Raw genomic sequence first — 27,895 nt, forward strand, 5'->3', positions numbered from 1 at the left:
TTGTGCGGATGTACGAAATCCTGTAAATACACACCGGTATATACTACCTGGCATATTGGGTGTCTGTCATACGCACTCGTACTGACACCTCCCAGTTCTTCGAAAATAGCCTACTGTATAAATCCTGTCTAAAACAACGTTGACCATGCACTAGCCAGGGTTGTAACAGTATTGTGATGGAAAGAAAGAATGAATGCTCTTGTAAAATGTATGAGCTTCCTTTTTGTGGTTGAAATACCGGTGAACACACCACAGTCTACATGCAGGGAGTCGTCAGATACGTATTTGACGACTCCCCGCGCTACATGTAGGGTTACGACAGTACAACCAACACCCAGTAGCCTATTCTAAACCACGTAGAACCAGGGAGTCGTAAAAGTATTTTACGACTCCCTGGTAGAACTAATACCAAGAGTATAATTATAACCCCCCCCCCCCCCGTTACTCTTGCTAATACCACATAAATTAACTTAGGGGTCGTCGCAAAAGTTTTCTGTCGTCCCTGAAACGAACATCGTTTATTTCGTACTCGGACCCCCTCCCCTCCCTCTGAAACGAACACAGCCTGCTATGCTGGACGACGAAAATCGCATGCATGAGCATGTCATATGTACAGTGTCGGTCGACTTGCGATTTTGGCTCGCACCCCCTCCCCCCCAAATGAATCATGTTCGTTTCAGGGACGACAAAAAACTTTTGCGACGACCCCTTATTTTTCTTCTTCCGAAAAGCGCACTGTACTATGTGAACTCGTATCGAATGCGAATTTAAGATGCTAAACCTCTTTTCTACTACAAACCGGCCATCGTACAATGCAGCAGAGCCTTCAGCATCATGCATAGCAGAAAGGTAGAGCCCTTTGTAAAAAAAAGAGCAAAAGGGTAAGACATGCCATACGATGCAGCTTCAACTGGTACACGACATTGTACTAAAGCAAAAGGACAAGACACGACCCAAAACAAATTTAAAAAAAAGAAGGAAAACAAACAGCTCTGGTGGTCTAAAGTGGAACAGCACGGGAAATCGACAGCAGGAATACAATAGCAGTTGCATACAAGACAGTGTCCAAAACATAGTAAGTCAAGGTGGAACACAACAGTAAGTCAGTTCAAGTCGCTTAGCCATAATAAGCAGGCTGCGCAGACCAACGAGATTGGTCCGAAGAAGGAGCGTATGTGCCATTGTCATCACTTGGAGCAGGCACGTGATGTTGTCCAGGTGGATGATGCGGATTACCACCAGGCTGGTATGGTCCTGAAGGCGGCTGGCTGAGCAGAGGTGGCCGATAGTTACGTGGAGGTGGTTGCTGCTGCTGCTGCGGTTGGTGTGGTGGCTGGTGGTGGTGCTGCTGCTGATTGTCCATTGGCGGTGGAGCACTACCAACGTATTGTGGATTTGACGAGTTATCATTGTATGCGGCAGGTGCAGACGAGTAGGAGCCAGGGCCTTGTGGCGGCGCTTGCTGATGATAGTTTTGTGGCGGTTGCTGCTGCGAAGGCACACCATAAGGTGCCTGTTGCTGTGGAGGTCCTGGTGGAGGTTGTTGCTGCCCTGGAGCAGGTTGCTGCTGGCCAGGCCCAGCTGACTGATACTGTGTAGCAAATTGGCCAGCAGCGGGTGCATGCGCTTGGCCAGCAGGAGGCATTGATCCAGCCATGCCAGTGGGCATGACACCAGGCTGTTGTTGCTGTGGCTGCGGTTGCTGCTGTGGCTGTGTTTGCTGCTGCTGCTGCTGCTGCTGTTGTTGCTGCTGGAGCATATTGGCAGGTTGTGCAGAAGCAGCAGGAGCACTAGGCACAGGATAAGCAGCAGAAACAGGCTGATATTGAGTTACAGCAGCCGGTGCATATTGACCCATGTATGGGACTGCCTGATATTGCCCCTGAGCCATGGGCTGTTGTGTCTGTTGCATGTTAGCAGGATAAGCTGCAGGTGCAGCATACTGCTGCGCATACTGTTGGGGATATTGTTGAGCGTACTGCTGTGGATACTGTTGAGCGTACTGCTGATAGTACTGTGCCCAAGCAGCAGCATTTGGATCAGCAGCAGCAGCAGCTCCATCCTGCTGTTGGCCAGCCGTATTCTGCATGGCCCACATCTGACCTGCAGCCTGGAGCTGTGCAAGCTGCTGCTCCTCACTCTGCCCGGAGGGAGTAGCCTGAGATGGTGCTTCATACTTGCCAGTTTGGATATATTTCACAAGCGACTCTGTGTTGAGATTTGCAAGGATAGATGAAGCTGTCGAGTCATCTGTGGCAGTGGGAGCTGCCTCGGGTGCAGCTGTGTGGTGGCTGCCACTGGAAGACGCTGTTTGCTCAAATTTACTTCGAATCATTCCCTCTGCTGCTTTGCACTGCTCTGCTGTTCCACGCACTAAGAAAACCTTGTCACCGGACGCCTGTACTGCATCACGAATTAGCTCGATATGCGCACCGGATTCAGTCTGCATCTGACGTATAGTCTCACCACCACGGCCGATGATCAAACCAGTATGTTTAGGAGGCACAGAAACACTAACAGACACAGTGGCTGCCGAGCCATCATAGCCACCGTGCTCACCAACAATAGATTCAACCATTGCCTTGGCCTTGGGTAAAGAATCTGGCATGCCGTTCAGAATGGCAACTCTCTGAGGCGGCAGTTCCCCATCTCCATCAGGCTTAAACTGAATGTTAACACCCGTCTCGGCCTGTATCCGCTTTATCGTTTCACCGCCTTTCCCAATAATTGAGCCAACACTCTCTCTGGGAACTAGCATTTCTAGCTTATTTGCTGGATTGATTGCTGAAATATTCTGAGAATCATTGGAGATGATCTCGGATATCTTGGCACGAGCCAGTTGGACTGCATCTCTCGGACCTTCGAGGCGAAGAGGCTTTTCCGTTGCATTGGCATACACACCATCCTGTATAAGTTGAATACGACATCCAGTTTCCGCCTGAAGGCGCTTGATTGTGTCACCTCCCTTGCCAATAACCAGACCAGCACTGCTTTTTGTCACCATCATCTCAAAACGATCATGACCAGGCGGAAGTGGTGGCAATGGCGCACCCGCTGCTGCAGCTGGGTTAAAGCCCTGCCCTTGTGCAAATCCAGGGCCCGGGTGCTGTCCACCTTCACCACCTTGGGCACCTGGCAAATTTCTTGCAGCAGATAGGGCAACTTGAAGACCAGCCAATCCAGCTGGAACCCCTAGCATCTGCAGACCCCTTCCAGCAAGTCCAACATTAGCCAATAAACCAGCAACTATGTTAGGCCGAATCAAACCAACGCCTGGAACTGCTTTCGGGAAAGCACCAGCAATTCCAGCTTCACTGGTACCTCCACCAGCACGTACACCAATGAATTTCGTAATCAGCTGCTTCGCTCGTATCACCTGAGCAGATGATCCGGATATTTTGATATGTCCGTCAGCTTCCCCTGTTGAGTTCGAGGGCGGATTCTGACAGGATATGGAAGCACCACTCTCTGCTTCAAATTTTGCCAGCAATTCACCATTTCGCCCTATTACTGAGCTTACAAGGCGCTGAGGAATTGTCACAAAGTCAGTCGATGAATCTCCATTATGACCAGCAACCTTTTTGGCAGGATGCTCATATCCGTCATGAATAGTATCGTGCGGACGCTTTACACTGGATGCGTGACCAACATCCATTTTTCATTGCATCTACAGCATTCTTCGAATCGCATAGATAGAGCTCGAAGAACCAACAAAACTCTGCTACAGCCTACAGCTAGCAACTCACGGCAGACTTCGCTATCCAACACAATTTCTTCAAAACATAAATTTCCCACTCAACTTGTAAAAATCGTGATTTGTGTTGCCATTTTGTTCGTGTGCGCGCAAGCGCGAGGTCCTCTTTTCGCCTTTCGTCCATCAAAGCAGTTGCTGAGATCGCAAGCTTTGTTGGTGGAAAAATGCCTCCCAAATTCGACCCCAACGAGATCAAGATCGGTAAGCAAGGAAGGCAGGATGGAGAGGAAACCTATGGATCCTGTTTTGACGTTGGAGCTGCTTTCGTGTTGTGTTGATAGTGTATCTTCGCGCGACTGGTGGCGAAGTCGGTGCAACTTCGGCATTAGCCCCCAAAGTCGGTCCATTGGGATTGGTAAATAGTCTGCTGATCATGGTTCATGCTGATCACTTGGACAGAGTAGTGAGGAGTGTGTGTTCCGTGTATCATTTTGTCCTATGCATTCTTAGTCACCAAAGAAGGTCGGTGATGACATTGCCAAGGCAACTCAGGACTGGAAAGGTCTTAGAATTACTGTAAAGCTGACCATCCAGAACCGTCAAGCTGCAGTGTCCATTGTACCTAGTGCCTCCTCGCAGATTATTAAGGCTTTGAAAGAGCCTCCTCGTGATCGCAAGAAGGTCAAAAACAGTAAGTACTTTAGTGCATGTAATTGTGTTGTAAATTCTAAATTTCGTTAATTCTTGTACGCACGCATGCTTGCTAGACTTTTCACTCAACATTTCCAAATGCTAGTTTTTTACGATGTCCTGGTGTGGCGTGTCGCAATGTAGAATTATGACTTGGGATATCAAAGACACAAAATAAGTGTTTGGTGGGCAACTGAACTGAGTTGCACTCAGCGCGATATTTTTACTGAAATCAATCGTTGATCGTGGATTTTTTTACCAAAAAATATAAAAAATAATGTAAGACCATACTAAGACCATACAGTATGCTGTTACCAGTGCTCCCCGGCGTTCATTGTAATGTCAATAATTCCTTGTGTACGTGTTTGTTAACAAGCTCAACAGTGTGTACTAGGATGTGGTTTTGACTCGCGAGGTCACAGAGTCGCCTGTTTGCTTGCCAAGTGCAGTAGCAATGTGGGCACATTTGCCTCGCAACAGTGACTTGTGCTCTTATCCTCTGGCGGGCCTACACCCTTGAGTGCCTGAATGTAGATTATGCCAGATACCTTTTGTACAGACAAACTTATCATTATTTAGTTCTAAGACCAGTTTCAGTGCTGTATGTTGTGCTATGTACTGTAAACCGTGAAATTATTGCGGTCTAATTTCTGCGAAATTCGCGACCGCGTGGAAATTGCGAAATTTAGACAGCGCGAAAAGGAGATCCATGAAAGGTTTAGCAAGAATGCCACAGGTTTAGCAAGAATGCCATTCTGCAATCGCAAAATTAAAACCTCGCAAACCTGTCCGGATTCTGAAAACGCGAACTAAAAACGCCGCGAAAATTTCACGCTTTACAGTAATTGTGTATGCTTGCAAAAATGCAGACAACGATTGTATGTGAGAATTGTACAGTGTCTGCACGTGTGCATGCTTTTGCCACAGTGTAACACATCGGTGCCCGCACTGTCTGTGTCGTGTATTTTTTTCTTTTGTTACAGTCAAGCACACTGGCAATGTCCCGCTGGAGCAGATCATCGAGATTGCCCGCATCATGAGGCCACGCAGCATGGCTCGTCAGTTGAGTGGAACTGTGAAGGAGATCCTCGGAACCGCACAGTCTGTCGGATGCACCGTTGAGGGCAGTGACGCCCATGATGTCATTGAGCAGATCGATCAGGGTGAAATCACCATCCCTGTAAGTTCTGTTTATTGCATTTTCTCTGTGATAAAACACGTCTTTGACAAGCTCTCCCATTGGGCGTGAGAGTGATGACGTCAGATATAAATGAACGGCTTTTATCACAAGAAACACGACATATCCACATCCAACAGACTTGAGCGGGTAATGATGCGACAGGCCTATCCGAATGTCCGATGGCTGTAGTGCTTCGTGTGCTAGTTTATATTCCTCAAACGGATTTGTAATAACCTTCTTGACAGATCTACTGATTAGCCAGCCGACCTATTGTATGTGCTGTCACTGCCTTGTCCGGTGCAGATATTCATTGTATGTGTCCCAGATACCTGTTATACTGACCTTTTGTTTGTGTTCTTTCTGTGTCCTTTCTTCCTCCAGGACGAGTAAACCCACCACAAACGCTTCAATAAAAAAAAGATAAAACTTATTTACTTCCTGATCTCTGTGTGAGTGTTCTTGGAGCATTGGGGATTGCCAGGTACCTGTGTGAGGCTGTGTTGTGGATATGCCGTCTGCAATTTGCCAGCTGCGTCAAATGTGCAAGGTCAGAAAATAGAGCAGAGTGCCATGCTTGTGCACATGCTTTCAGATGCCTTTTTGCATCGGCGATTGCGTCCAAATTGCGTTGCATGTATTTTCCATATTTAGTACTTTTGTATACTGTAATGTCGCGTATAAAAGCAGGTGCTTACGGCCGTGTAAGCCGGGGTTAAAATCATGCTTCTACGCCAACATCAGCAGTCTACACTGTGCAGTGCATACTGCCACGCATGTACTTGCACGTGTACTTTGCAAAGAGCAGCTTCTATTCAAATCCTGCTTCTGTGCCACTGCGCGCTTCGAAAAACCGGCTTCCATTCGAGTCATGCTTTTATACGCGACACTACAGTATGTACTGTACTTGCATTTGACCTGTACAGTAGATTTTCTACAGTGGTGACTAATGTAATCCAACCTGGCCTTCATGGGTTCATTTTGGAAGAGATAAGTGTGCTTGTGTGAAGTCTCTTTTTCCTGCATTCAACTGTCTCCACTTGATACCGCGGTTCCGCAGACGCCTAATTTTCCGCGTTATCGCCTGTCATCAATGCTTTCGAGTGATTTTGCATAAAACCCGCGTTATTCATGGAATGTGCAAGCAATTAGTACAGGATGTTGAAAATACACTACAAAGTCATACCGGTGCATGAGTTTGTTCGACAAAGTTGTATACTTGCATGAAACTTCATGCTAAAGTTGTACAAATCTGCGAAGGCGACACACGGTTCACAATAATTCTTCATGTTTGCGACATCATCATGCACAAGTAGTACTATGCACGTGCACTGTACGTGCACGCAGGGTCGAAACTGTACTTCATTTGTGTATGTCGCAAAAGTTGAACTTTCTTCAACTTCTGCGACAGGTGCATTGCGACAGCTCGCGACTGGCAGTTTCTTGTCGCAAATCGCGTGTCGCGTCGCAGAAAGTTGTATTGTGAATCGGCCTTTAGCTATAGGCTGTCCCCTTGGAAAAACGCGATTCCGCGGTCACGGCAAATTTCGCAGAAATTGCCATCATCCGCGGAAATCACGGAATCCACACTTTTGCCCGCGGAATTTGAATTTTTAGGGTAAATTAGTAAAATTACTAAGAAAGCAGCAGAAAAACTACTTTGCGATCTGATTGAGCACATGATCTTGCCAGTGTAGGTGAGTGCAGGATAGGGGTGCGTTTGGTTGGTACGATCTAGAACAGGATCGAACAGCTGGTGCACATGGAGCAGCCTCATGTCAACCAAACGGTACTCCAGAAACAGAGCACATTTTTGTGAAAAATGTGCCAAACTTGGTGCGCGTACGTGCATTCTTCATAATGTGTATGGCTATATATGGGTCACCGTGGTCACTTTGTACGGTACAACGAATCCAACCCCAAATCGTATGCATGTGATCATTTGGGACCAAAATCGATGTTCCCGCCAGGTTTCACAGTGAAAAAGGGAAACTGCTCGGTCTGCTCCGGCCTCGAGGCTGGAGTAAGCAGAACATGTTCTGGCCGACCCAGAACAGGTGCAGTCCCAACCAAACGCGCTGTTCTGGTGAATCCTGTTCTAGTTCGTACCAACCAAAGGCGCCCTAGGCCTTTCCCAAATCGGCCGGTCGAAAAGTAGACTTTTCAGAAAATCGCCGATCTTTTGGCCGAATTCTGAGATTTTACCAAGAAATCGCCGAATATACATGTTTTGCAGAGTCGTGGGCAACTGGGCATGACCGCTCGTGCGCGCCTGCATCACGGCTCGTGGGCATTTTCCAAATCGGCCGGCCGAAAATAGTGGTTTTGAAGAAATCACCGATCTTTTAGCCGAATACGCAATTTTCGCACTGAATTCGCCGAAAATTGATGTTTTAGTGCCTCAATAGCATGCAAATACAATTTCTGTAGCCAGTAGAGAGGTTCTGCACAACGAAAGTTCGAACGAAGTTTCGCGACAGGCCTTGCGAAAGTGTGTACGAATTTTCGCACGAACTTTGTGTTCTGCACATTTTCGTAGTTTGCACGCGCCAAGTGCACGTACGACATGACCCAATCTCACGAAACTTCCTACGAAAGTTCATTTCGCGTGCCCTGCAAGTTTCGCGTCCAAAGTTGCGAAAGTTCGTGCGAAGTTTCTCACTTCGTGACGTAGAGCGAAAGTTCGTACACATTTTCGTTTTGCAGAACCTCTCTAGTATCTGCGAATGGTGGCTGCGACTTAAGATGCGAATTTCCACCTTTTACAGAAATTTTCAGCCGATTCTGGCGATTTTTTCAGCCGATCGAAAAGCCGAATAGGCCAAAATAAATGGCCGATTTGGGAAAGGCCTAGTGCAGGATCTCCAAGATTCTTCACTCTCAAGTCAGTTTGTGACTGCAAAGGATAGTGTGAAAAGTGCTCCTCCACGCAACTAGTTGTCATATCCTCTACAAGGAGGGTGAAAACTTGCAGAAAGTGCCGCAGATTTTTGATTTGACCACAGAAAATGCCGCAGAAAACTCCCCTTTTCCCCACGGAATTTTGAATTATTGGCCGCGTTTTCCCAAAGGGACAGTTTAGGCTGTGGCGTTTTTAGAATTTCAGGCTGGACCTTCTTGGGCTCCGCTTTCTTCAGCGCACGACTCTACTGTATGTGCAGTGGGCAGCACCCAGTTTCAGCACACTCGGACGTCTCTTATCCGGGCACTGCCCGTATTTCAGGATAACTCCTCTACAGTAGAGTCACACGCTGACGAACATTGAGCCCAAGAACGTCCAGCCTGAAATGCTAAGAACAGCCCAGCCTAAAGTTAAGAATGGTGGTGTTGGTTTTCCGGTAGCTTCTGGGATAGATATGATCCAGTACGAATTGTTTCTAAGAACGCAGCCAGATTGCCCAACAAAATATGAACGCCCCAGGCTAACCCCCTGGAAACAACGTTCTTGGACGCGCGACTCATGTATCCTATCGGTGTTTAGGCACATATTGCACATGTTCAGGCTGCAAAAAGAATCCATTGGTAAAAAATGTGTCGATTACACATGTTGGCAGTGAGGAGTAAGCACTTACGCAGACAAAAAGGTTCAACTCCCTCAAATTCGTAGTGTTTTTGCCATAGGAACTAAAGGTTAAGGTGGCTGGGGCGGTACAACTTTTTTGGGAAATTGTTGACTGCATTTTTGAGTTTATCGGCAAGGCAGAGATGAAATTTGAAAATGTTTTCTGGTGAATCTCTGGAGAAGAGCATTCTCTAGCTTCCTATAGTTTTAGTTTTACTTTTGGACAACATTTGGAAACGTTTTATGAAAGGTTCGTGTAATTTTTTTCACAGACCTTTCATAAAACTTTTTTAAATTTTGTCCAAAAGTAAAAATAAAATTATAGGAAGCTAGAGAAGGCTCTTCTTCAGAGATTCACCAGAAAAAAATTTCAAATTTCATCTCCACCTTGCCGATAAACTTAAAAATGCAGTCAAAAGAGAGAGAGAGAGAGAGAGAGAGAGAGAGAGAGAGAGAGAGAGAGAGAGAGAGAGAGAGAGAGAGAGAGAGAGAGAGAGAGAGAGAGAGAGAGAGAGAAAGAAAGAGAGAAAGAGAGAAAGAGAGAGAGAGAGAGAGAGAGAGAGAGAGAGAGAGAGAGAGAGAGAGAGAGAGAGAGAGAGAGAGAGAGAAAGAGAGAAAGAGAGAGAGAGAGAGATGCCTGTATCTGAGGCGCCCGGATAAGAGACGTTTCAGTGTACTCCATTGATGCAGTGTAAACACATTTTGGGGGCTGATTTATCTTTGTGACAAACGGTACGTTTTTAGCCAAACTGGGCCAAATGTTGCGTAGAGCGACCCATTTCACCTTGTACCGTGTATATAGCGCCATAATGTTTGTACCACGTGAATTAAAAGCTATACTCATGGCAACAGGGTACTCAAATTAGCGTGCATCTTGCTATTAAAGGTCAAACCCAAATCTCAGTATTTTTTCCCCTAGTACGGTAGTACCGTTACAACATAATGTTTTTTGCTAAGGGTGTCTTTTGATTGACTTCTCTGACATTGGCCTTGTGACAGATATTTCGTTGTCGCGAAAGGAGGTCACCATGCAATTGCCATGTGTCATTGGAAGTGACAGTAGTCCGGAACAGTGCAGTATCCTATACATTTGGCCTCGGAGTTGTAAAATACATTGCCTATGGTCCTAGACAGGCAGTCGTAAAATACCGGTATTTTACGACTCCCTGACCCTACACCTAGTACCAAAGTGGGGGGGGGGGGGGTTATTATACTCTTGCTAGTATGAGTATGATGAAAAGTACTGTATATAACTCTTGGTATGATGCAATGATGGGATGGATTTGTGTTCTTGGCAGGGAGTCGTAAAGTATTTTACGACTCCCTGGCTCTTGGATATCTTCAGGGACATTCCTCGAGTACCAAGAGTATAACCTTATACACTTGCTAGTATCGTAAAATCCCGCCAGAGCACCCCGTCTCTCCCATCCGCCCCTCCCTGACTTCTTGTCAGGGACGTGATTGATTGTATCCTCGTATGACTCTGTCACAGTCTGTGATGCCGTACTGCACTGCAGCCGCGTGCTCGACCCCGTTGGAAATGTACGCAACAGTGCCCACCCTCCTGACCCGGGATCGCACAAACCCTGCGTTTTGTCGGGTCTGTCCGACTCCTGGCTCTTGACCTTTGGTCGGTGTACGAGATGCACGAACAGTTTTCGTAGGGTGAGTACTTTTTCATGTAGCACTGAATCCGGCAAGTAGGACTCGCCCATCCGCCCCTCCCCACCTGAAGCGTCGAGGAGGTAGGGGCGCTCTGGCGGGATTTTACGGTACATGTGCTGATCAGCAGGGAGCCCTGCATATGTGTAGCTAAGGGTTCCCTGCTGGGCAGTTGTGTGATAATTATGGAATCCGACTAAAAGTGCATACTTTGAAGTAATATTTTCGTACTTTCGCCTTGTGCAATCAGTATAGGGCTTGAAAGTGATGACGTCAAAACGGCCAGGGAGTAGTAAGTTGACATCAGATTTCTATTTTTGGATCCACTAAGGTGCGACTTTGCTATTGCCTAAGTATGTGGGTGCATAGCAACCCACTCATGTCGCATGCAGGTGTGACTTTATTTCGCCACCAGTTGTAACCCCGCCCCCAGTAGCCAAATCAGTCAGTTTCACTGGCTACATCACCATGCTGTGGGTAAGACCGCTTGAAATGTGCTTGGATCCATACAAAAACTGGATCCAAGTGGATCCAGTTTTTGAATTTTTGAAATTGTTGCTATGCTGTGACGTAGCACTTTCAAGCCCTATTTATAAAATATCCCAGATATGTGTGACAGATGCATTGAAATGCTTGCAATGCACAAAAAGGCATGCCTGCAGGGTTGACTCCAGTTCGGGCAGCTTCGCCCTATGTGCCGGCAGGTGGTGCCGATCATGCCCCCGCGGGCCCAATCCAGTACATGTACATGTACCCATGCAGGCAAGTACCCATACTCTCTTCACACTGCATGGGCCAGGTTTGACTAGCAGTGCAACCCATATCACCTCATCGCACACAGGTCTGGATTTCGGACATCAACTTTCCAAGGGAAAGCTTGTTGTGCACGGCCTCAATGAAGCAAGCACAACTAGCACGCTAGAAATGAGACATCACTACGCTAATCCGTTAGTTCAGCGCCGTCCCCATTTGCAACATGTCATGTGGTCAAAACAATAATGGGGACTTTCTCCATGGATAGCGCAAGGAGGTGTGTGGCATCTTTCCAGAAAATAGATAAGAATATGCTCAAAAATCAAAAAAATGTTGAGGAACAGGATTTCATGAACTATGATTGGTGACTAGAAGTACCTGTGCTATAATATACCCATATACCCGTATACCCGTAGGAAAATAAAATGGGACTCGCAGGCTATACACAGTGCAGAAGTGGAAGCTCATGCTTGAAATGCTAAACATAGTGAGACTGGACAGCGGCCATTGTCAGCGTCCAGTTGGACGAAATGCAAAAAAAAGAAGAAATAAAGTACTGAAAACGACTCTCAACTCCAGGATAGCAGTCAGTAGAGCAGCAGCTGTTAGTGCTCCGCGATATAGATGCATTCGCCACGCCGGGCTTGTTTGAGTGAAATTGACCAGTTCATGGTTGAGTACGAGGCACGCTTCAACGTTCCTTCCGGTTGCAAAGTCGCCTCTGGTAAGATTTAAAAAGGGGGGAGGGGGATGGACCCTCAGCCGACCAGCGACGTTTCACTTGACTAACATATAATCCGCACCTGGGAAAAGAGAACGATAGCAATTCACAGCAACAAGGAACACCTGATCACAACAAGCAGACTGGTTGCTAGACGATTTGCAGTACACACAGGGCACAAACAGCGGTCTATTTAGGTAAAGCTGTTGCTATGGACACCCACCCCCACACACGCACACCTACAACCACACACTTGTACTTGCTCACTGCCAAAACTGGTTACATGGGTCTCCCTGGAGAAGGGAACAGACATTCAACAGGAATCTTGGAAAGATGACTCAATAAATTATTGTGAAAAAGGAGAAGGACAAAATGTTACGAGTTATGACTAACTGTCCAATAAATAACTGATCAATAAATTTAACTAGGATGTGCCATTTTGTCGCACTCGCTGACTGTATAAGATCTGGTTCCGTTGGTAGACAGTTAGTCATAACTCGTAACATTTTGTCCTCCTTTTTCACCATGATCAATAAATTATTGGTTGTTGAACCGCCCAACGGCCAACACCCCTGAAATCCCCAAACCCCGGGTAGACTTGAAAATTATCGCACTTACGGGATCACCACACCTCAGTAAGCGGGTGAAGACAGGACACACACGTATACACACGATGCACGCAGAGTTACTCACTATCAGCGCCACTATCAGCTGGACGGAGCGTAGCGAGTCGATGCTTGGATGGTACGGGACTGTTTGTAGCACCAGGCGTAGTGGCAGTGGAGGCAACAGCAGCAGCGGGTCGTGAGTTAGTCTGAGAGGCAGCAGGGTGGCGTCCACTGACACTGGGTCCAGCTGACCTGTCGTAAAAATTCTCGTATTCAACGGGCACTGCAAAGCAACATGGACAGGGTTGGAGTCAATTTCGCTAAAGAAGAACTAAAGACAAGGACTGTAATTCCGTGCATATAGGCACACGGGCCTGTATTCGGATATAAGCCTACCATCGTTTATAAACCCATGGGCTAATAAACAAACACAAAATCAATACAGGCTTTGTCAAGAATAATTTTTTGACAACATGGACTCTTGCCACCATGGTACAGCAGGTCCGCGCAGTTCACCTATACCGAACGGTAGAACCACTGTGCACGCTGACTTGTACGTTTTTGTATACCTGCAAAATTCGAACCTTGGCCCAGGGCTAAAAAACGAACAATTCTTACTGGAAGTCTCAGCTGTGAAGGACGTTGGCAGATGTTCATGCATGTCGATGACGATACTATGAAGAGTACATAACCCCCAAGAGTGTGCAACTCCAGCTATGGGGTCTGCGACGGCAGAACTTCCACATCACGTGATGAACCCGTACACATTATTTGCACTCTGTGCATGATTGATACAGGGTTGTACGAAACCCAGCTTTGGGTACATCTCTCTTGTGATCACTTTGCACTGTTTTCCAGTGTAACCTTTTGAACCATGTCACGTGATGTGAAGTTCTGCCGTCGCAGCACAGCATAGAGGTTGTGCAGGCAGTTGCACACTCTTGGGGTTATGTACTCTTGATACTTCAAAAGGTTATAGGCCATTCACACGACGGGCAAACTTACTTTTATCGTACCGTTTCCGAGGATATTTACTCGGATACGATAAACTTGGACACACGCGTGCAACTGATTTTTTATCTTGGCCGAGGCCCTTTTGCTCGTGATTATCTTTGCACGCCAGGAAAAGTGTCGGTTGTTGAAAGTGCGTACTGCAAATGCAGTGCTTGAACAAGGGAAAATTCAAAATAGAACATTTCCCGGCATTTTCAGGTCACTATGGATACATTGACGGTTGCAAAGTTTGCCCAGCACCGTGTGAACTGGATCACGGTTTGCCAGTGTTATCTTCGTCACACGCGTGCAAATGTTTGCACGTCGTGTGAATGGCCTATTATGCTGGCAAACAGTGCAAAGTGACCACAAGAGAGTTGTACCCAAAGCTGGGCTGCGTACAACCCTGTACCTATCATGCACAGAGCTAGAGTGCAAATAATGTGTACGGGTTCATCACGTGATGTGAAGTTCTGCCGTCGCAGACCCCATAGCTGGAGTTGCACACTCTCGGGGTTATGTACTCTTGATACTATTGATACGATACTATTGATCTTCGCATCTTTTGAGCCACACAAGTTGTGTGGAATGTTGCTTTGCGTTCTTGAATCGTGGTTTGACCGTATTGTCCAATGGTCTTACCAGTATCGTCATCGACATGCATGAACATCCGCCAACGTCCTTCACAGCTGAGACGTTCAGCTCGTGCTTATCTTACTTGAATTCTTACTGGATATTTTTAATATACAGAACCTGCATAATTTCGCAATAAGCACGGAATTACGGTACAACTGTAATCGGAACACACAAGGGTTGATCTTCCGTAGCCAAAAGGAATACTCCGGAAGGTAGCGTACAAAAGTGCACCACAGTTGTATCAGGCCACCCAGAATCAATTCGTTGCTTTGGGCCACCCCACTGACCGTGGTCTTCCACGTGACCGCAGAAATGTTTTTTTAAGGATAGAATCAGGACGTTAGGGCCGGGTTCCACTGCGGCTCCGCTGCTTGTCATCCGCGGCTTGAAACGTCATCATTACCATAGTAGCCGCGGCTCGAGCTAGAGCAGCAAGGCCGCGGCTCACCGCGAGCTTTCGCTACGATTCTCGATCAAAAACTGCGAGCCGTGGTCGCGGCTCGACTTGTTTCCCGCACTTTGCATTGTTGTGTACGGGAGAATTTTAAAATTCAAATTTTAATTCGTTGCGCAGGCCAGAACACGAGGATTTTTTCAATTTCGCGCAGGTGAAACGTCATCAAAAAATGTGGAGCACGACCGCGGTACCGCGAATGGTGACTGTCAGTGGAACCGCGCTGCTCCGCTGCATGCGGCCAAGTGCCGCGGAGCCGCAGTGGAACCCGGCCCTTATCGCCTTGCTGCTCGATGACAGGTGCTTTGGTGGAACTAGCTCCTCAGATCGCAAAAATTTAGTGACGCAAACATTGGGCAGTTTTACAGTAGTCTCATTAAGTTCATGAGTTTGAGAGTTACAAAGGGAAATGTCTGAAAAGAGATTGACTGTCATCAACACCACTCTGAATCAAAATGTCCGTTTTCCAAATGCACTCGTCAATCAGGTGCACATCGACAGCATGTTCGATTGTCGTATTAGTACCCCCCCCCCCCCCCCCCCCCCGCCGGCAATACATTGGTTTTCCAATGTTCTTCATTGCTAAGTCTAAAATACACTGTGAAAAGAGTGAACATGGCTAAGCACATGCAAGCGTTCAGGAGGCCAGGTAGACATGTATGACCGGTACAGGTGTCCAGCACATTATAAACCAGCATAATTTTCAGTACTAGTAACCAAAATGTCCTCTTCATGCACATTGCAGCAGTAAATCAGATTTCTTAGTTGCCGGATTACAACGGGACCACAGTATTCCTGTATGAAGCTGTAGAGAACAGTGACAGGTGTGTACGAGCGCATGCACTCATCCAATGTTTGACTCACATGGTCGTTCACCCCCTGTCCCCTTTTGCTTGACAAACGTGCGAATGTCCAGTTCCTCGTCGCATTTCTCGAGTGATACCCGCACCGTCTCGTACATCTGTAAGCAGAGTCACACAACGCAAGATGTGCATTCGGCGATCTCACCAAGACAGAACAAACACGTAAAAAATGGCGCAGCTCCGCGAGTGACCACAACGGAACACCTGGTAAGTGATCGTTAGTCCACGCTACAACAAAGTGCACTGCATTTAGCAACCACCGGCATTGGTGAACAGTTTTTATATACCAAACATCATATTATGGAGGTTTAGCAAGATGAATTTCGCGCTTGTGTTCACACTCCCCTCTGTAACGGATTAGGTATGAGGCACGGGTAACAGAAATTAGTCGTGAAGCCCAACCTGTTGTTACAGGAAATGTTGTTACATCCAATGTCCACTGTATCTATCATTATACCTCATCCTCCTGAACAGCCATGGACGAACAGACGTTGGAGTACTTCCACATTATTCCACGTAGAAAGATGATCCTGTCCTGCTCAATGTCTTGCAGTTGCTGCAAAGACAAGAGGGAAGATGAACAAAAATTAAAGACACCCATCCCCAACAGCAGCAGACCCTTGAGGTCACCCAACATGCAACAGCATGCAACCTTTTGGGAATTGATTTACTGCCTAGGGATACCGACAGGATCATGCTTGCAAGACGAGCAAAGCGGATACCTCTCCATGTACACGTCGTACTGACCTTGCAGCCAACTTCCATGTCCTTCTCCCATAAATCACGGTTCTCCTCCAAGGTCCGCACGGCCTCCAAGTAGACAGCATCGGCCGTTTCTGCCGCTGCTCGGGCTCGTTTCGCTTTACTTTTCAGCTGTGCAAGTGTAGAAAGAGGAGAAGAAATTTAGTCCACTTACCAACTGAACAGTCACTCACACACACATCGACCCATACACACACATGCACAGACACAGCGACCCCCCCCCCCCCCCCCCCGCCACACACACACTCACACACACAGCGACCCATACACACACACTCATAGAGCATACACGATGCTTACTGGGTTAATTTAAATATCCCAGTATATAGTAGGCCGGGGTAGAGCGAAAGATGACTCTCTCAAAATTAATAGTGTACAACCTGAGCAAAGTGCATCAATTATCTGTTTCCTTTGTCCAGTGGATTAGCTACATGGGCCTCCCACTTCAGTCCATTCAGAAAATGCTGAGGTCACATGCTGTCGACCATGTTGGTTCCACTAGCCACGTGCGATGAGCGCTTTCTATACAAATTTAGCCACATGAGAAAGATGTGCAACCACTGTATTGGAAGAGCACTTCACACCAGATTGCCAAAACTGAAAAAATTCTGATACACCAGCTAGGCTTGCCACACAAAGGAGTTCAATGCTGCGGTCTCTTCAGTGCAGAAGTATCAGTGTCATGGCTTACTTCGTCCAGTTTCTTCGCGGGCAAGTGGCTGCTTTTGGAAACCGTTTCTTCGGCCTTGTCCGCTGCTCTACACTTGGAGTAGTAGTCTTGTTTAGCCTGAATAGCAGAACAACAGGGAGAGAGAGAGAGAGAGAGAGAGAGAGAGAGAGAGAGAGAGAGAGAGAGAGAGAGAGAAAGAGAGACACGGAGGAGGAGAGAGAGAGAGAGACAGACAGGCAGACAGACAGAGATGGAGGCAGAGAGAGAGACAGAGCAAAGCAAAGAGAAACGGGTCACTGTGTTCGATTATTGGATTTCCACAACAGGACATACTGAGTTGTAGCCGTCAAGAAGTGTGATGACCTTACCTTGTTCTCATTAAGATAAGACGTCTTCTTAGTTCCTTGTGCCTTCTTCACTAAATCTTCAATCTAACAAAGCAGGACAAAAATTGAGAAGGGCGTTGGCCAGGTTGGTGACAGTTTCCCAAAACGACTCACAGTCCCAATCCAAGGGAACTCCTAATCCCAACAGCAAGAAAGGACTATCAAGCTGGTATAGATATTGAAATTAGTGCGGGTGGAGCGGTCCAACCGTGCATCTAGATCAGAGAGCCCTCCCCTACCAAATTCAATTTTCACAACATGGAGCTTCTCAAGCTGGGAAAAGTACTGACACATATTCGCATTGACTTGGAACCTACTGCTGGCGTTGACACGCTCAAGCACCATGCTTGGAATCAGTAGCAGTGTACCTTTTTCCTCGCATCACGCTGCTTCTCCTTGAAGTCCTTGACTGCTTTCTCGAGCTCTGACGACATCCTCTGTGAGACTGCAAAGTGCTCCCTGCTGCAGGACTCCGTTTCTAACCAACAAAGACAAAGACAGCAACACAGAAGTTTTGACTTAGCACAGGCCGGGTGCCACTACTGTATAGTGATGTAGTGATAAATTCTGCGGTGCAAGCTTGCAGCCAGTTTCCTACGTTGAGACTCATACTACTTCAAGGTAGTTGCTCAGATCGAATCCTCAAGAAAGTATTTTATTCTCGCACCCTATAACGCACACATGAAAAACCCCGTAGTTCAAAGGATGCTAGCCAAGACTGTACTGGCTCATTGTCGTATGTCTTGCAGTGAGTTGGTTGCAGGGGCTGTTCTCTTTACGGGCGAGCCAATAACCACTACATAGGCAATATGTGATTGTCAACCTGAGTACTGCGAAGTACAGTCGAATGTCACTTATCCGACCACTTCGGGAATCAGGTATGTTGGATAACTGATATCATTTTTTATGTATACAATAAATGAGGAGGCCGAGGGTTTATGACCAATAAAAACTATTATAAAAACCTCGGTCCCGTATTTAGAATCAACCAGTAAAAACTCCTACTCAATCTCCAACAACAAAATTAGTGGACAGTTGTTATTTGTGTTGCTATGACAACTCGTGTGCTGGATGAGTATTTGTTGTCATTGGTTCAATTTCTTTTACTCTTCATAGGCTATCAGATCATTTTCCTTATTCGGTCTATTTATAACCAGTATCTATAATGAGAGTGTGGTCTGTCTCCATGGTTACCGGTGTTCATTTCATAACTATAGCCACTTCTCCTTGTTAGACCTTCTCTGGAAGGCCCATTCTTGCATACTGTAAATATACAAAAATTTCGGCGCTGCAAAATTTCGGCACTTCACGATTTTTGACATTTCGGCGACGATTTATTTTCGGCGTGGGGTAGAGGGCATGGTATAGTGCGACAGATCTAGATGCTGTGAAAATTTCATCGGCGTTTTAATTTAGGCGTTTTGGGTCGGTGCCGAATACAGCCGAAATTAAGGGGCCGTCCGTAAATATCGAACTTTTTTCACCAAACGAATTATTTTAGTTTAGACCCAACCCCTCCCTCCCTCCCCCTCAGAACGTAAAAATTGTTGACATATACATGCATATACAACAAAAGTCGCAAGTGTGTCACTGCTCCTATGGCCATGTACATGTATCAAACTTTTCTGAAACGAAATTCGTCAACCCCCTCCCACCCCATAACGAAATTATTTCGTTTCGTGAAAAAAGTTCGATAATTATGGACGACCCCTCAATAGCTGCCGAAAATTTGTATATTTACAGTATTCCAACAGCAGCCAAGGGAGCTAGCTCTCTTGGTTATGCGGACTGGGTCCGATCCTAAAAAGCTGTTTTTATGAACTGTTTTTATTGGATAGGATATGATTATGTTGAATAAACGAGGTTTGTGTCAATGGGAGATTGACTTGGAGTTTTTACGAGTTGATTCTTAGTGCATATATGGCTGGATTTCACTGATTTATGTACACAATACCCAAATATACTAGTATTCATGCATATTCATGAATTCCTCCATGTACACATACATGTACATGTTAGCATACTTGACCACATCTACTTTAAGTAAATGCATATTACACCGTATAATATACAAATTTTTTATTTAGAATTTTACTGTTGAGAGTCATAAAATTACCACTCCCAGGCGTGTCGGATAACTGGCGACCGGATAAGTGACATTCGACTGTACACGGATAACGTGACACTCATTCTAAATCTCTCTAGCTTTGGCTGGAAAAGTGGAGTGGATCGCTAGACAAACTCTGCCTGAGCAGCATGCACATATTCAAACAAGATTCAAATACCAGGATAACGTTTCTAGAACAAGAAAGATCAAGCAAGACCCACAACAGGGGGTGGCAATATCAGAAGGTGAGGCCACGTACGTACCATATTTCAAGCTGTCCCATGACGTTCTTAGAGTTCTGCAAGAAGACAGAATACACAGAAAGTACAAATAGGGAGGTCATTGTATACCGTACTACACTATCAAGCAGTCAAACATAATGAGATATGTCGGCAGATGACACAGATACCAGGAACTTACTCATGGCACACATTGCGGTGCCCATCTTTCTACAATGTACTGTAGTTTAGTTTCAGTAAAAGCTCAGATCAATACACTTGTCACACTAGAATTGTTTTACCAGCCTGCTACCTAACAGCCGAGCGCAGTATGGTTGAGCAACGCATGTGCTCAGGTAGAACCAGATCTCAGTAGTAGCCAGGTGCGACCAACGGTCAGTTGGTCATGCACAGTTTCCATGTGCTGCATACGTATATCCACTATGGGCGATGATCGAACTCCCATCATATCTCAAACACCTATTTCTCAATTCTCATTTCTTACCCCAGCTCAGTTTCTCCATGAGCGTTCCTTGCCAGTCTCTGCATGTCCTTTGCATATGTCTCCTCAATTTTTGCCCTGCCAACAAGATAGTCGATGTGCAATAAAACATGCACCCACACCCACACCCCACACATACCCCCACCCACACACACATACACCCACCCACCCACACACACACACATACACACCCACCCACCCACACACATGTACACACATACACACACCCACCCACACACACCCACACACCCACCCACACCCACACACACATACACCCACACATGTACACACGCACACACACATAGATGCTGGTCAGCACAAGGATTCAAACATGCCCACACAGATGTACACACTCCCACACCTGGATACACAAAATGTGCACAGACACACAGACACACAGACACACACACACACACACAAGTAGACACAGATATACACATGCGAAGAAAGAAGGGTAAAACAGAGCAGTTAGTTATTGCTGTAACTCTGAGTTTCATACAGAAACGACCATCAGAGAGCACTGACTACTAACTACAATATCCAAAGAATGTGTTTGATATATCCTGCAGCATGTGTCGGTGACATCACGTGAATATGTACCAATGGTGTGTCCACATGCGTGAGCTGGGTGAAGTGAAATAGGACGACAGACAATAACAGCATCAAAGCATGAATATGCTGCAGGGTAAATCACCACCTCAGCAGTGTGTGTTTAGTTCATGCGATGGATGACAGGTGAGATAGGGTGATTGTGGTAAAAAAATAAAAGGAGAAAGCTATGGATAGGGCCAGTGCCAACAACATCAAAACATGACACACACACACACACACACACACACACACACACACACACACACACACACACACAACAGGGCATATTCGTTCTCGTCTGCAAGTTCCAGCTCATGTGACGGTGAGAATTTCGACAGATAATACAGTTGCGTGCCAGCACCCTCGGGACATGACTTTGTTGGGTAAATGAATATTCTGGTTAACGGAAGCTAAACGCCATCTTCTGTTCACACATCAAAAGGACTGTAGCGCATGATTCCAGCCGTATCATCCTGAGACAGTCGTCGTACTCATCCATATAGACAGACTTGTATGTAACGTTGCATAAAGGCAACGTTCATGATGCTCCTTCCGCTTCCAACGCTTCCAACCGTGCTGCGACCCACAGTTAATTGGGAACTCGTGGCCTGGCATGAGCAAAACATGGATGTGGCAAATGGGATGTAGGCCTTTGGCCTCTGGTTGGTGGACCTGACCTATCCTCCCCCACCGTTTAGGAGCCGCATCTGACGCCTGATCATGGGGTGGTGGCGTCCCACGGAAGCGGAAAGGTGGTTCTTGACCAGGGAGTTGTACGACTCCTTGTTCTTGACTTGCCCGGTACGCGAACCCGTCGGATTTTTTTCTTCTCATGATGCTCACTGCCCACATTTACTTGAAGTAGGACCGCAAAAATACAGTGTGTGAGCAGTCAGTGCGCTGTTGGGTAACCGACGTGGCAGATGACAGGCCGTCGGATACGCGACATGCGATTGTACTTACGTCCGTGCCTGCACTAGGTGCCCAGCTCAGACCTCGGCGTGGGGTGATGTTCATGCTCTTGTCTGCCTGCAATTGGTGCCCCGACTCAGACCTCGGCGTGTGTTGATGTCCACGCTCTTGTCTGCCTGCATGTTCCCTAGCTTCTCTCTTCGGCATAATTGACATCACTTTGTGGTGTTGGAGTAAGCTGGAGCCTGGGCGATAATGGACAAACTGTGCTGTGCTCATTGTTTGTTCTATATAGACAGTTCTGTGGTCTTCAATCGTTGCTCATGAGTTACTGTCGTCAAATGGTTAGTGCGCCTCTTCTTAAGTGGTAGCTCAGTAAGACCAATGTTTTCGTTCCACTCCCCTTTTCCGGTTATTGGGATAGATGCAGGGTAGATGATACATCGGATTCGGCAGTTCGCTTTTACCACATGCACCTCACCTTGCAAGCCAAGATCTTCATGCTATGCCTGTAAGGCTCTATGCCCAGGTGTATTGAGCACTCACTCACTCACTCTCTCTCTCACTCACTCTCTCTCACACGCACGCACACACACACACACACACACACACACACACACACACACACACACACACACACACGCACACACACACACACACACACACACACACACACACACACACATACACACATACACACACACTCTCTCTCTCTCTCTCTCTCTCTCTCTCTCTCTCTCTCTCTCTCTCTCTCTCTCTCTCTCTCTGCCACAACTCGGTCAAGGGCAAAATGAAAACACATAATTATGTTCAAACACACACAAACACAGACAGACAGGCAGGCAGACAGGCAGACAGACAGACAGACAAACTCACAGACAGACACACACATACATGTACACAATCTTGAGAAAGATGTGGCTGTTATGGATGTAAATGCACAAATTTGACATTCCGTTTAGTACAAGTACTAAGAATCACATGCATGTGTACGCTAGTGTAATTGCATGCGTTTGCTAGTATACTATGTGCGTGTACCTTGCTTTTATGAAGTCCTCCAAGTCTTGTGACATTTTCTTGCCATCTTTGAGCCTTTTCAGGAGAATCTCGAAACCCTGAACTCCGGTAAATTCGGTCTCCTACAAGCAAGCAGCAGTCCAAATTGGAAAGTCTCCATATCTGCTATACACTGAATCTGGAAACCTCTCGAGTCTTACCCAGAAATTGTCCTCAAAATTGAAACTCATCTTGTCTGAATGCAAAACCGTTGACGGAACTGAGGGGCAAGTTCAACGGCATAACAAGCTACTCGCCGAAAGTTTGTCACGACTGGGCCATATTGTCTGACAGAGGCTAACAACTGCAACGGGAAACTCTAGATCGCACCGAGGCCCTATGTTTCCCGAGAGTACCAAAAAATCATGCCACATGCACAGTGAGATTCACACCACACTTCCAGACGTGTAGACGTTGTAGACAGGGTATCCAAGTAGGGACCAAAAAGGGGAGGCTTCACTTTCACAAATGACCTGACGTGACGCATAAGTGCTTCCGATGTTTCAGCCAGTTTCACTGCATGCTTCGTGAGGAATCGCATGAAAAAAAGTCTTTTTTTCACGCCTGAAGTAGCTCATGCTCAGCATGCATGCGGCGCGGAGACAGTGCATATCATGCAGTAAGCTGATCAAGAAATGGGCCAACCGCAAAATATTTATTTGTACGATAGTTTTCCACAAAAACATGACATGATTGCAAGAGCTATAGAGTACAGCTAAGCAAGGCTTCTGTATATACCAGAGTACAGCTAGTAGTACAGTCCATGCTGTAACCGTTTGAAGGTATTCTTGGAAAAGACAATGCTTGCTCAAGGCAACACAACTGATATAGGGCACTTCATGCCCTAAGCCTATTTTAAAGGTGATAACGCGAGTGCTGACAGGATAGGGAAAGGTGCAAGATACAGAGCTAGAGGGCAGATAAGGTTAGCGCTAACAGGGAACTGTTACACCATCCCTCCCTCCTAAGCGAGGCACAGGTGCCTCCAGGGAGTCGAGGAATATGTGGAAAGGGAATAATCAAATGAAATCGTGTCAACCCAACAACGCTCATCTAATTGAAGCACCGTGCAAGGTAACCAAGGACAGTCAGGCGAGTGAAGATAGCGGAAATGGGGAAAATCTAAAACAGGAGGGGAATGGATGGCTTAACACAACAAGGATCAAGTGGGAATTCTCAAGGTACACGTGCAATTGAATTTGAGCGAGTAACATTTCGCGGTAACCATAGTGTCACTAACATGCCCTGGACGCCCTGTAACGCCTCAGAGCAACTATCGGCCTACCGGCCTCGTCCAGCAAGTTCCCTTCTGGCTCCCAGGTGGCTTCGTCGTCTGGGTACCCTTGCCACTTGACAAGGTACTGAGTCTGATGCCTTCGCTGGCGATCGTCAAGAATCTTCTCCACCATGTATCTGGTCTGACCGTGCAAGTCAATGAACGGTGGCGGGGGTGGCTGCCGCCTGCCGGGAATAGTATTCTGCTCATACCAGCGCAGAGCAGTGACATTGAAGACAGGGTGGCACCGAATAGCGCTGGGTAGATCCAGCTGATAGGCGTTGGGTCCGATCTTCTTGATGATTGGGTAGGGCCCGAACCACTTAGGGCGTAGCTTCTGTGAAGGCTGATCCCGAGCTTCTGCGGTTGTTAGGAAATCCTTGTACACCAGCACCATGTCGCCAACCTTCAGGTTGCTGGGCACCCTTCCCCTGTCTGCATACTGAGCTTGTCTAGCCTGAGCGGCAATCATGGCGTCCTTTGCCAACTTGACGGCATCCGCCCGATCCTGGATCCAGTCTGGGGCACTCCCTCCTCCCCTCCGTACCAGGAAATCTGGTGGGGACTTGGGATTAAGTCCATAATTTAGATAAAACGGCGTCACGTGCTAGAAGTGGAAGACTGATATGAACTATTAATTGCAAATTCGCAAAGAGGCAGAAGCTTGTCCCAATTATCTTGTTTGTGGTTAACAAACGCTCTAAGCACATCCTCAATTACTCTATTCATTCTCTCAGTCTGCCCATCGGTCTGTGGGTGATTGGCAGTACTAAACGACAAGGTGGTACCTAATTGATGAAACAATTCCCGGAAAAATTCAGAAGTAAATCTTGGGTCCCGATCACAAACAATAGTGGAACTCAAACCGTGTAATCTAAACACATTCTGGAGATACAAATCAGCAGAACCCTTAGCGTCAATTTTGGAAGTCGTGGGGACCAAATGGACACATTTTGTAAGCCGGTCAACAAATGTATAAATTGCATCAAAGCCCTGAGGGGTCTGGGGTAAGCCAACGATAAAGTCCATGGAAATATCTTTCCAGGGGGTGTCTGGTACTGGGAGCGATTGCAGCAAACCGGATCTAGGCAACCCACCCTTAGTGCGCTGACATATGCCGCAAGATTTAACAAATTTCTTCACGTCAAGGCCCATCTTGGGCCAATAGAAGAATTGACGAAGCCGGAAATATGTACGATCCCGTCCCTGATGGCCTGCCGTAACACAGTCGTGGTACTCCTGCAGGAGCTGAAGCCTTACTGCACACTTGGGTACACACAAGCGATTGTTTGGGGCTGCACGGAGGTATAAGTACCTGGACTCTTCATCCCAATAGTACCGCTCGTGTAGATTATCAGAGGAATCGCCGCGCAGCCGCTGAATTATTGGGGAAAGCTGCTCGTCATTCTGATATGCTTCTGAAATCATCTCAGCAACACTATCACTCAGTTTCAAAGCAAACTCAATCGTATTTGAGTCAAATGGGGTGCTGGTAGGATGGGTGGGCAATCCTTTTCCTCAACTACATTGCCAATTGCTGACCCGCGCAGATCAGGGCGGCGGGATAACGCATCAGCCGTATTTTCCTTGCCGGGTTTGTGATTAACTGTGAAGTCATAGTCTGCAAGAAATTCACTGACCCATCTAGCTTCGCGCTTTAAGTGAGATTGGCTTTTGTTCTCAAGTAGACTACGGCCATGCTGTCACTGAACACTTCAAAATGCTGGAATAGATAAATTCTCCAGGATCGCAGTGCAAACACCACCGCCAGGGTTTCGCGTTCTGCAGCAGTGTAATTTCGCTCCGCTTGTGACAGCTTACGACTGGCATATGCCACAGGATGCCAAGCACTATCGCTTTCCCCCTGTTGGAGAAGGACGCCTGCTATTGCAAAATCACTTGCGTCTGTTGCAACTCTGAAAGGCTTCTGCACGTTTGCTAGTTTCAACAGCGGTGCACTCAACAAGGCCTGTCTCAGGGATTCGAATGCATGCTGACGGGGGCCACTCCATTCGAACCTGGCATGTTTGCCAGTGATTTCCTCTAATGGCCGCGATATAGTAGAGTAGTGCTCAATAAATCTTCTAAAGTAGTTCGCAAAACCAAGGAACTGTCTCACGTCCGTAACTGTCGTCGGTGGCTGCCATTCCCTCACTGCTTTAAGCTTCCTTGGATCTGGAGCGATACATTCACCGTCGAATCGATGCCCTAGAAACAGAACATCCTTGACACCAAACTCACATTTCGACTGCTTACAGAATAGCCTATTTTTCCGGAGCGTCTCAAGAACTGTCTGGATATGTTCAAGATGATCTTGCCAGGATTTGCTGAAGATAAGAATATCATCCAGAAACACTACCACAAACCGCCGTAAGTACGGTTGGAGAATACTGTTCATCAGTGACTGAAACGTGGCAGGGGCGTTAGTTAATCCAAAGCCCATGACCCGGAACTGGAAATGACCGAAGGGAGTATTGATAGCCGTCTTAGGTACATCTTCCTGACGGATCCCAAGCTGATTGTATCCCGAGCGTAAATCCAGCTTACTGAAGTATGAGCTACCTTGAATGGTATCAAACAGGTCATCAATGTTTGGGAGGCAAGCTTTGTTTTTGATGGTGATCCTGTTCAAATTCCGCCAATCACAAACCATGCGCAATGAGCCATCAGACTTTTTAATGAAAAATACTGGGGCACCGTATGGTGACTTGCTGGGTTCGATGAAGCCCTTGCGGAGGAGTTCCGTGAGCTGGGCTTGCAATTCGTCCATCTCGAGTTTGGGGAGACGGTAGGCAGCCCGTGATGGAGGAACGGCACCCTCCTCAGTCACAATCTCATGGTCGACATCCCTCTCTGGCGGAAGCTCGGTCGGCAGGTCGTCTGGAAAGATGTCCGAGTACCGCCGCAGAAGGTTAGCCAGCTGCTCTTGATGATCTGGGTGTTGTCTGGCGGCTGATGGCTTGCTGTCCTCCTCGTCGTCAGTAGCGTTGACCCACGCCAGGATTCCCTGCGCGCCTTTCCTCAACTCGCGGCGAGCCTGGGAACCAGATATGAGCATGCTCTCAATTGGCGGCGACTCTTGATGCTCCGTATCACTATTTTGGCCGGAAGGGGGTTTAGCAACGAGCGGCTCTCCGTTCAGTTTGACTTCGTTGGTCTGAAAGTTGATATCTGGATTGTGTCTGGTCAGCCATGGCTTGCCCAGGATAGCATCATAGCGGCTCAACGGAAAAACTGTGAAAGATTGGGTGTCGCTGAAGTCTTTCACGATAACCTTTACCGGACCGGTCCTCTGCAGTCCCGATGATGTCGATGAGCCATCAGCCAGGGTTACATTCAGTGTTTCGTCCTTGCTCTCCGTAACAAGGCCGTTTCTTTGCACGAAAGCTTCCGATATGAAGTCGTGCGTCGATCCCGAGTCAATAAGCATAATTGCCCGGCGGCCGTTGATCCTGCCCTCAACACGGAGAAGGTCATGCTCCAAAGGCAGCTCCGTGTCCTGTACTGCGAGATCAACGTTGCTGACATGGGATTCCTGTTCGGCAACATCTTCCGAATCAGCTTGCAGCGTCGGTTCTTCCAGCTCTAGTACGCTGTAACGG

The 27,895-nt window shown here is 47.0% G+C and overlaps 3 protein-coding genes across 3 annotated transcripts; 1 reads left to right on the plus strand and 2 right to left on the minus strand.

Moving 5' to 3' along the window:
- Positions 1-738: 738 nt before the first annotated feature.
- LOC135813995 (far upstream element-binding protein 1-like) lies at positions 739-3,754 on the minus strand. The gene has a single exon (XM_065327041.1). The coding sequence runs from the start codon at positions 3,653-3,655 to the stop codon at positions 1,118-1,120; it is 2,538 nt and encodes an 845-aa protein (XP_065183113.1). The 5' UTR covers positions 3,656-3,754; the 3' UTR covers positions 739-1,117.
- Positions 3,755-3,805: 51 nt separating this feature from the next.
- On the plus strand, positions 3,806-5,994 carry LOC135813996 (large ribosomal subunit protein uL11-like). Its single transcript, XM_065327043.1, has 5 exons — positions 3,806-3,955; positions 4,036-4,109; positions 4,205-4,385; positions 5,368-5,564; positions 5,946-5,994. Exons 1-5 carry the CDS (start codon positions 3,919-3,921, stop codon positions 5,952-5,954), a joined length of 498 nt encoding a protein of 165 aa, XP_065183115.1. The 5' UTR covers positions 3,806-3,918; the 3' UTR covers positions 5,955-5,994.
- A 5,635-nt stretch (positions 5,995-11,629) lies between these two features.
- Positions 11,630-23,497, minus strand: LOC135813997 (proline-serine-threonine phosphatase-interacting protein 1-like). The gene is made up of 12 exons (XM_065327044.1): positions 23,179-23,497; positions 23,000-23,100; positions 20,462-20,536; positions 20,002-20,036; positions 18,000-18,109; positions 17,614-17,676; positions 17,267-17,362; positions 16,561-16,686; positions 16,271-16,369; positions 15,815-15,911; positions 12,953-13,150; positions 11,630-12,341 (listed from the first exon to the last, which is right to left on the minus strand). The coding sequence occupies exons 1-12, from the start codon at positions 23,206-23,208 to the stop codon at positions 12,316-12,318; spliced, it is 1,056 nt and encodes a 351-aa protein (XP_065183116.1). The 5' UTR covers positions 23,209-23,497; the 3' UTR covers positions 11,630-12,315.
- Positions 23,498-27,895: the final 4,398 nt, after the last annotated feature.

This window comes from Sycon ciliatum, chromosome 4 (genome assembly GCF_964019385.1).
Source record: "Sycon ciliatum chromosome 4, ocSycCili1.1, whole genome shotgun sequence".
NCBI lineage: Eukaryota > Metazoa > Porifera > Calcarea > Leucosolenida > Sycettidae > Sycon > Sycon ciliatum.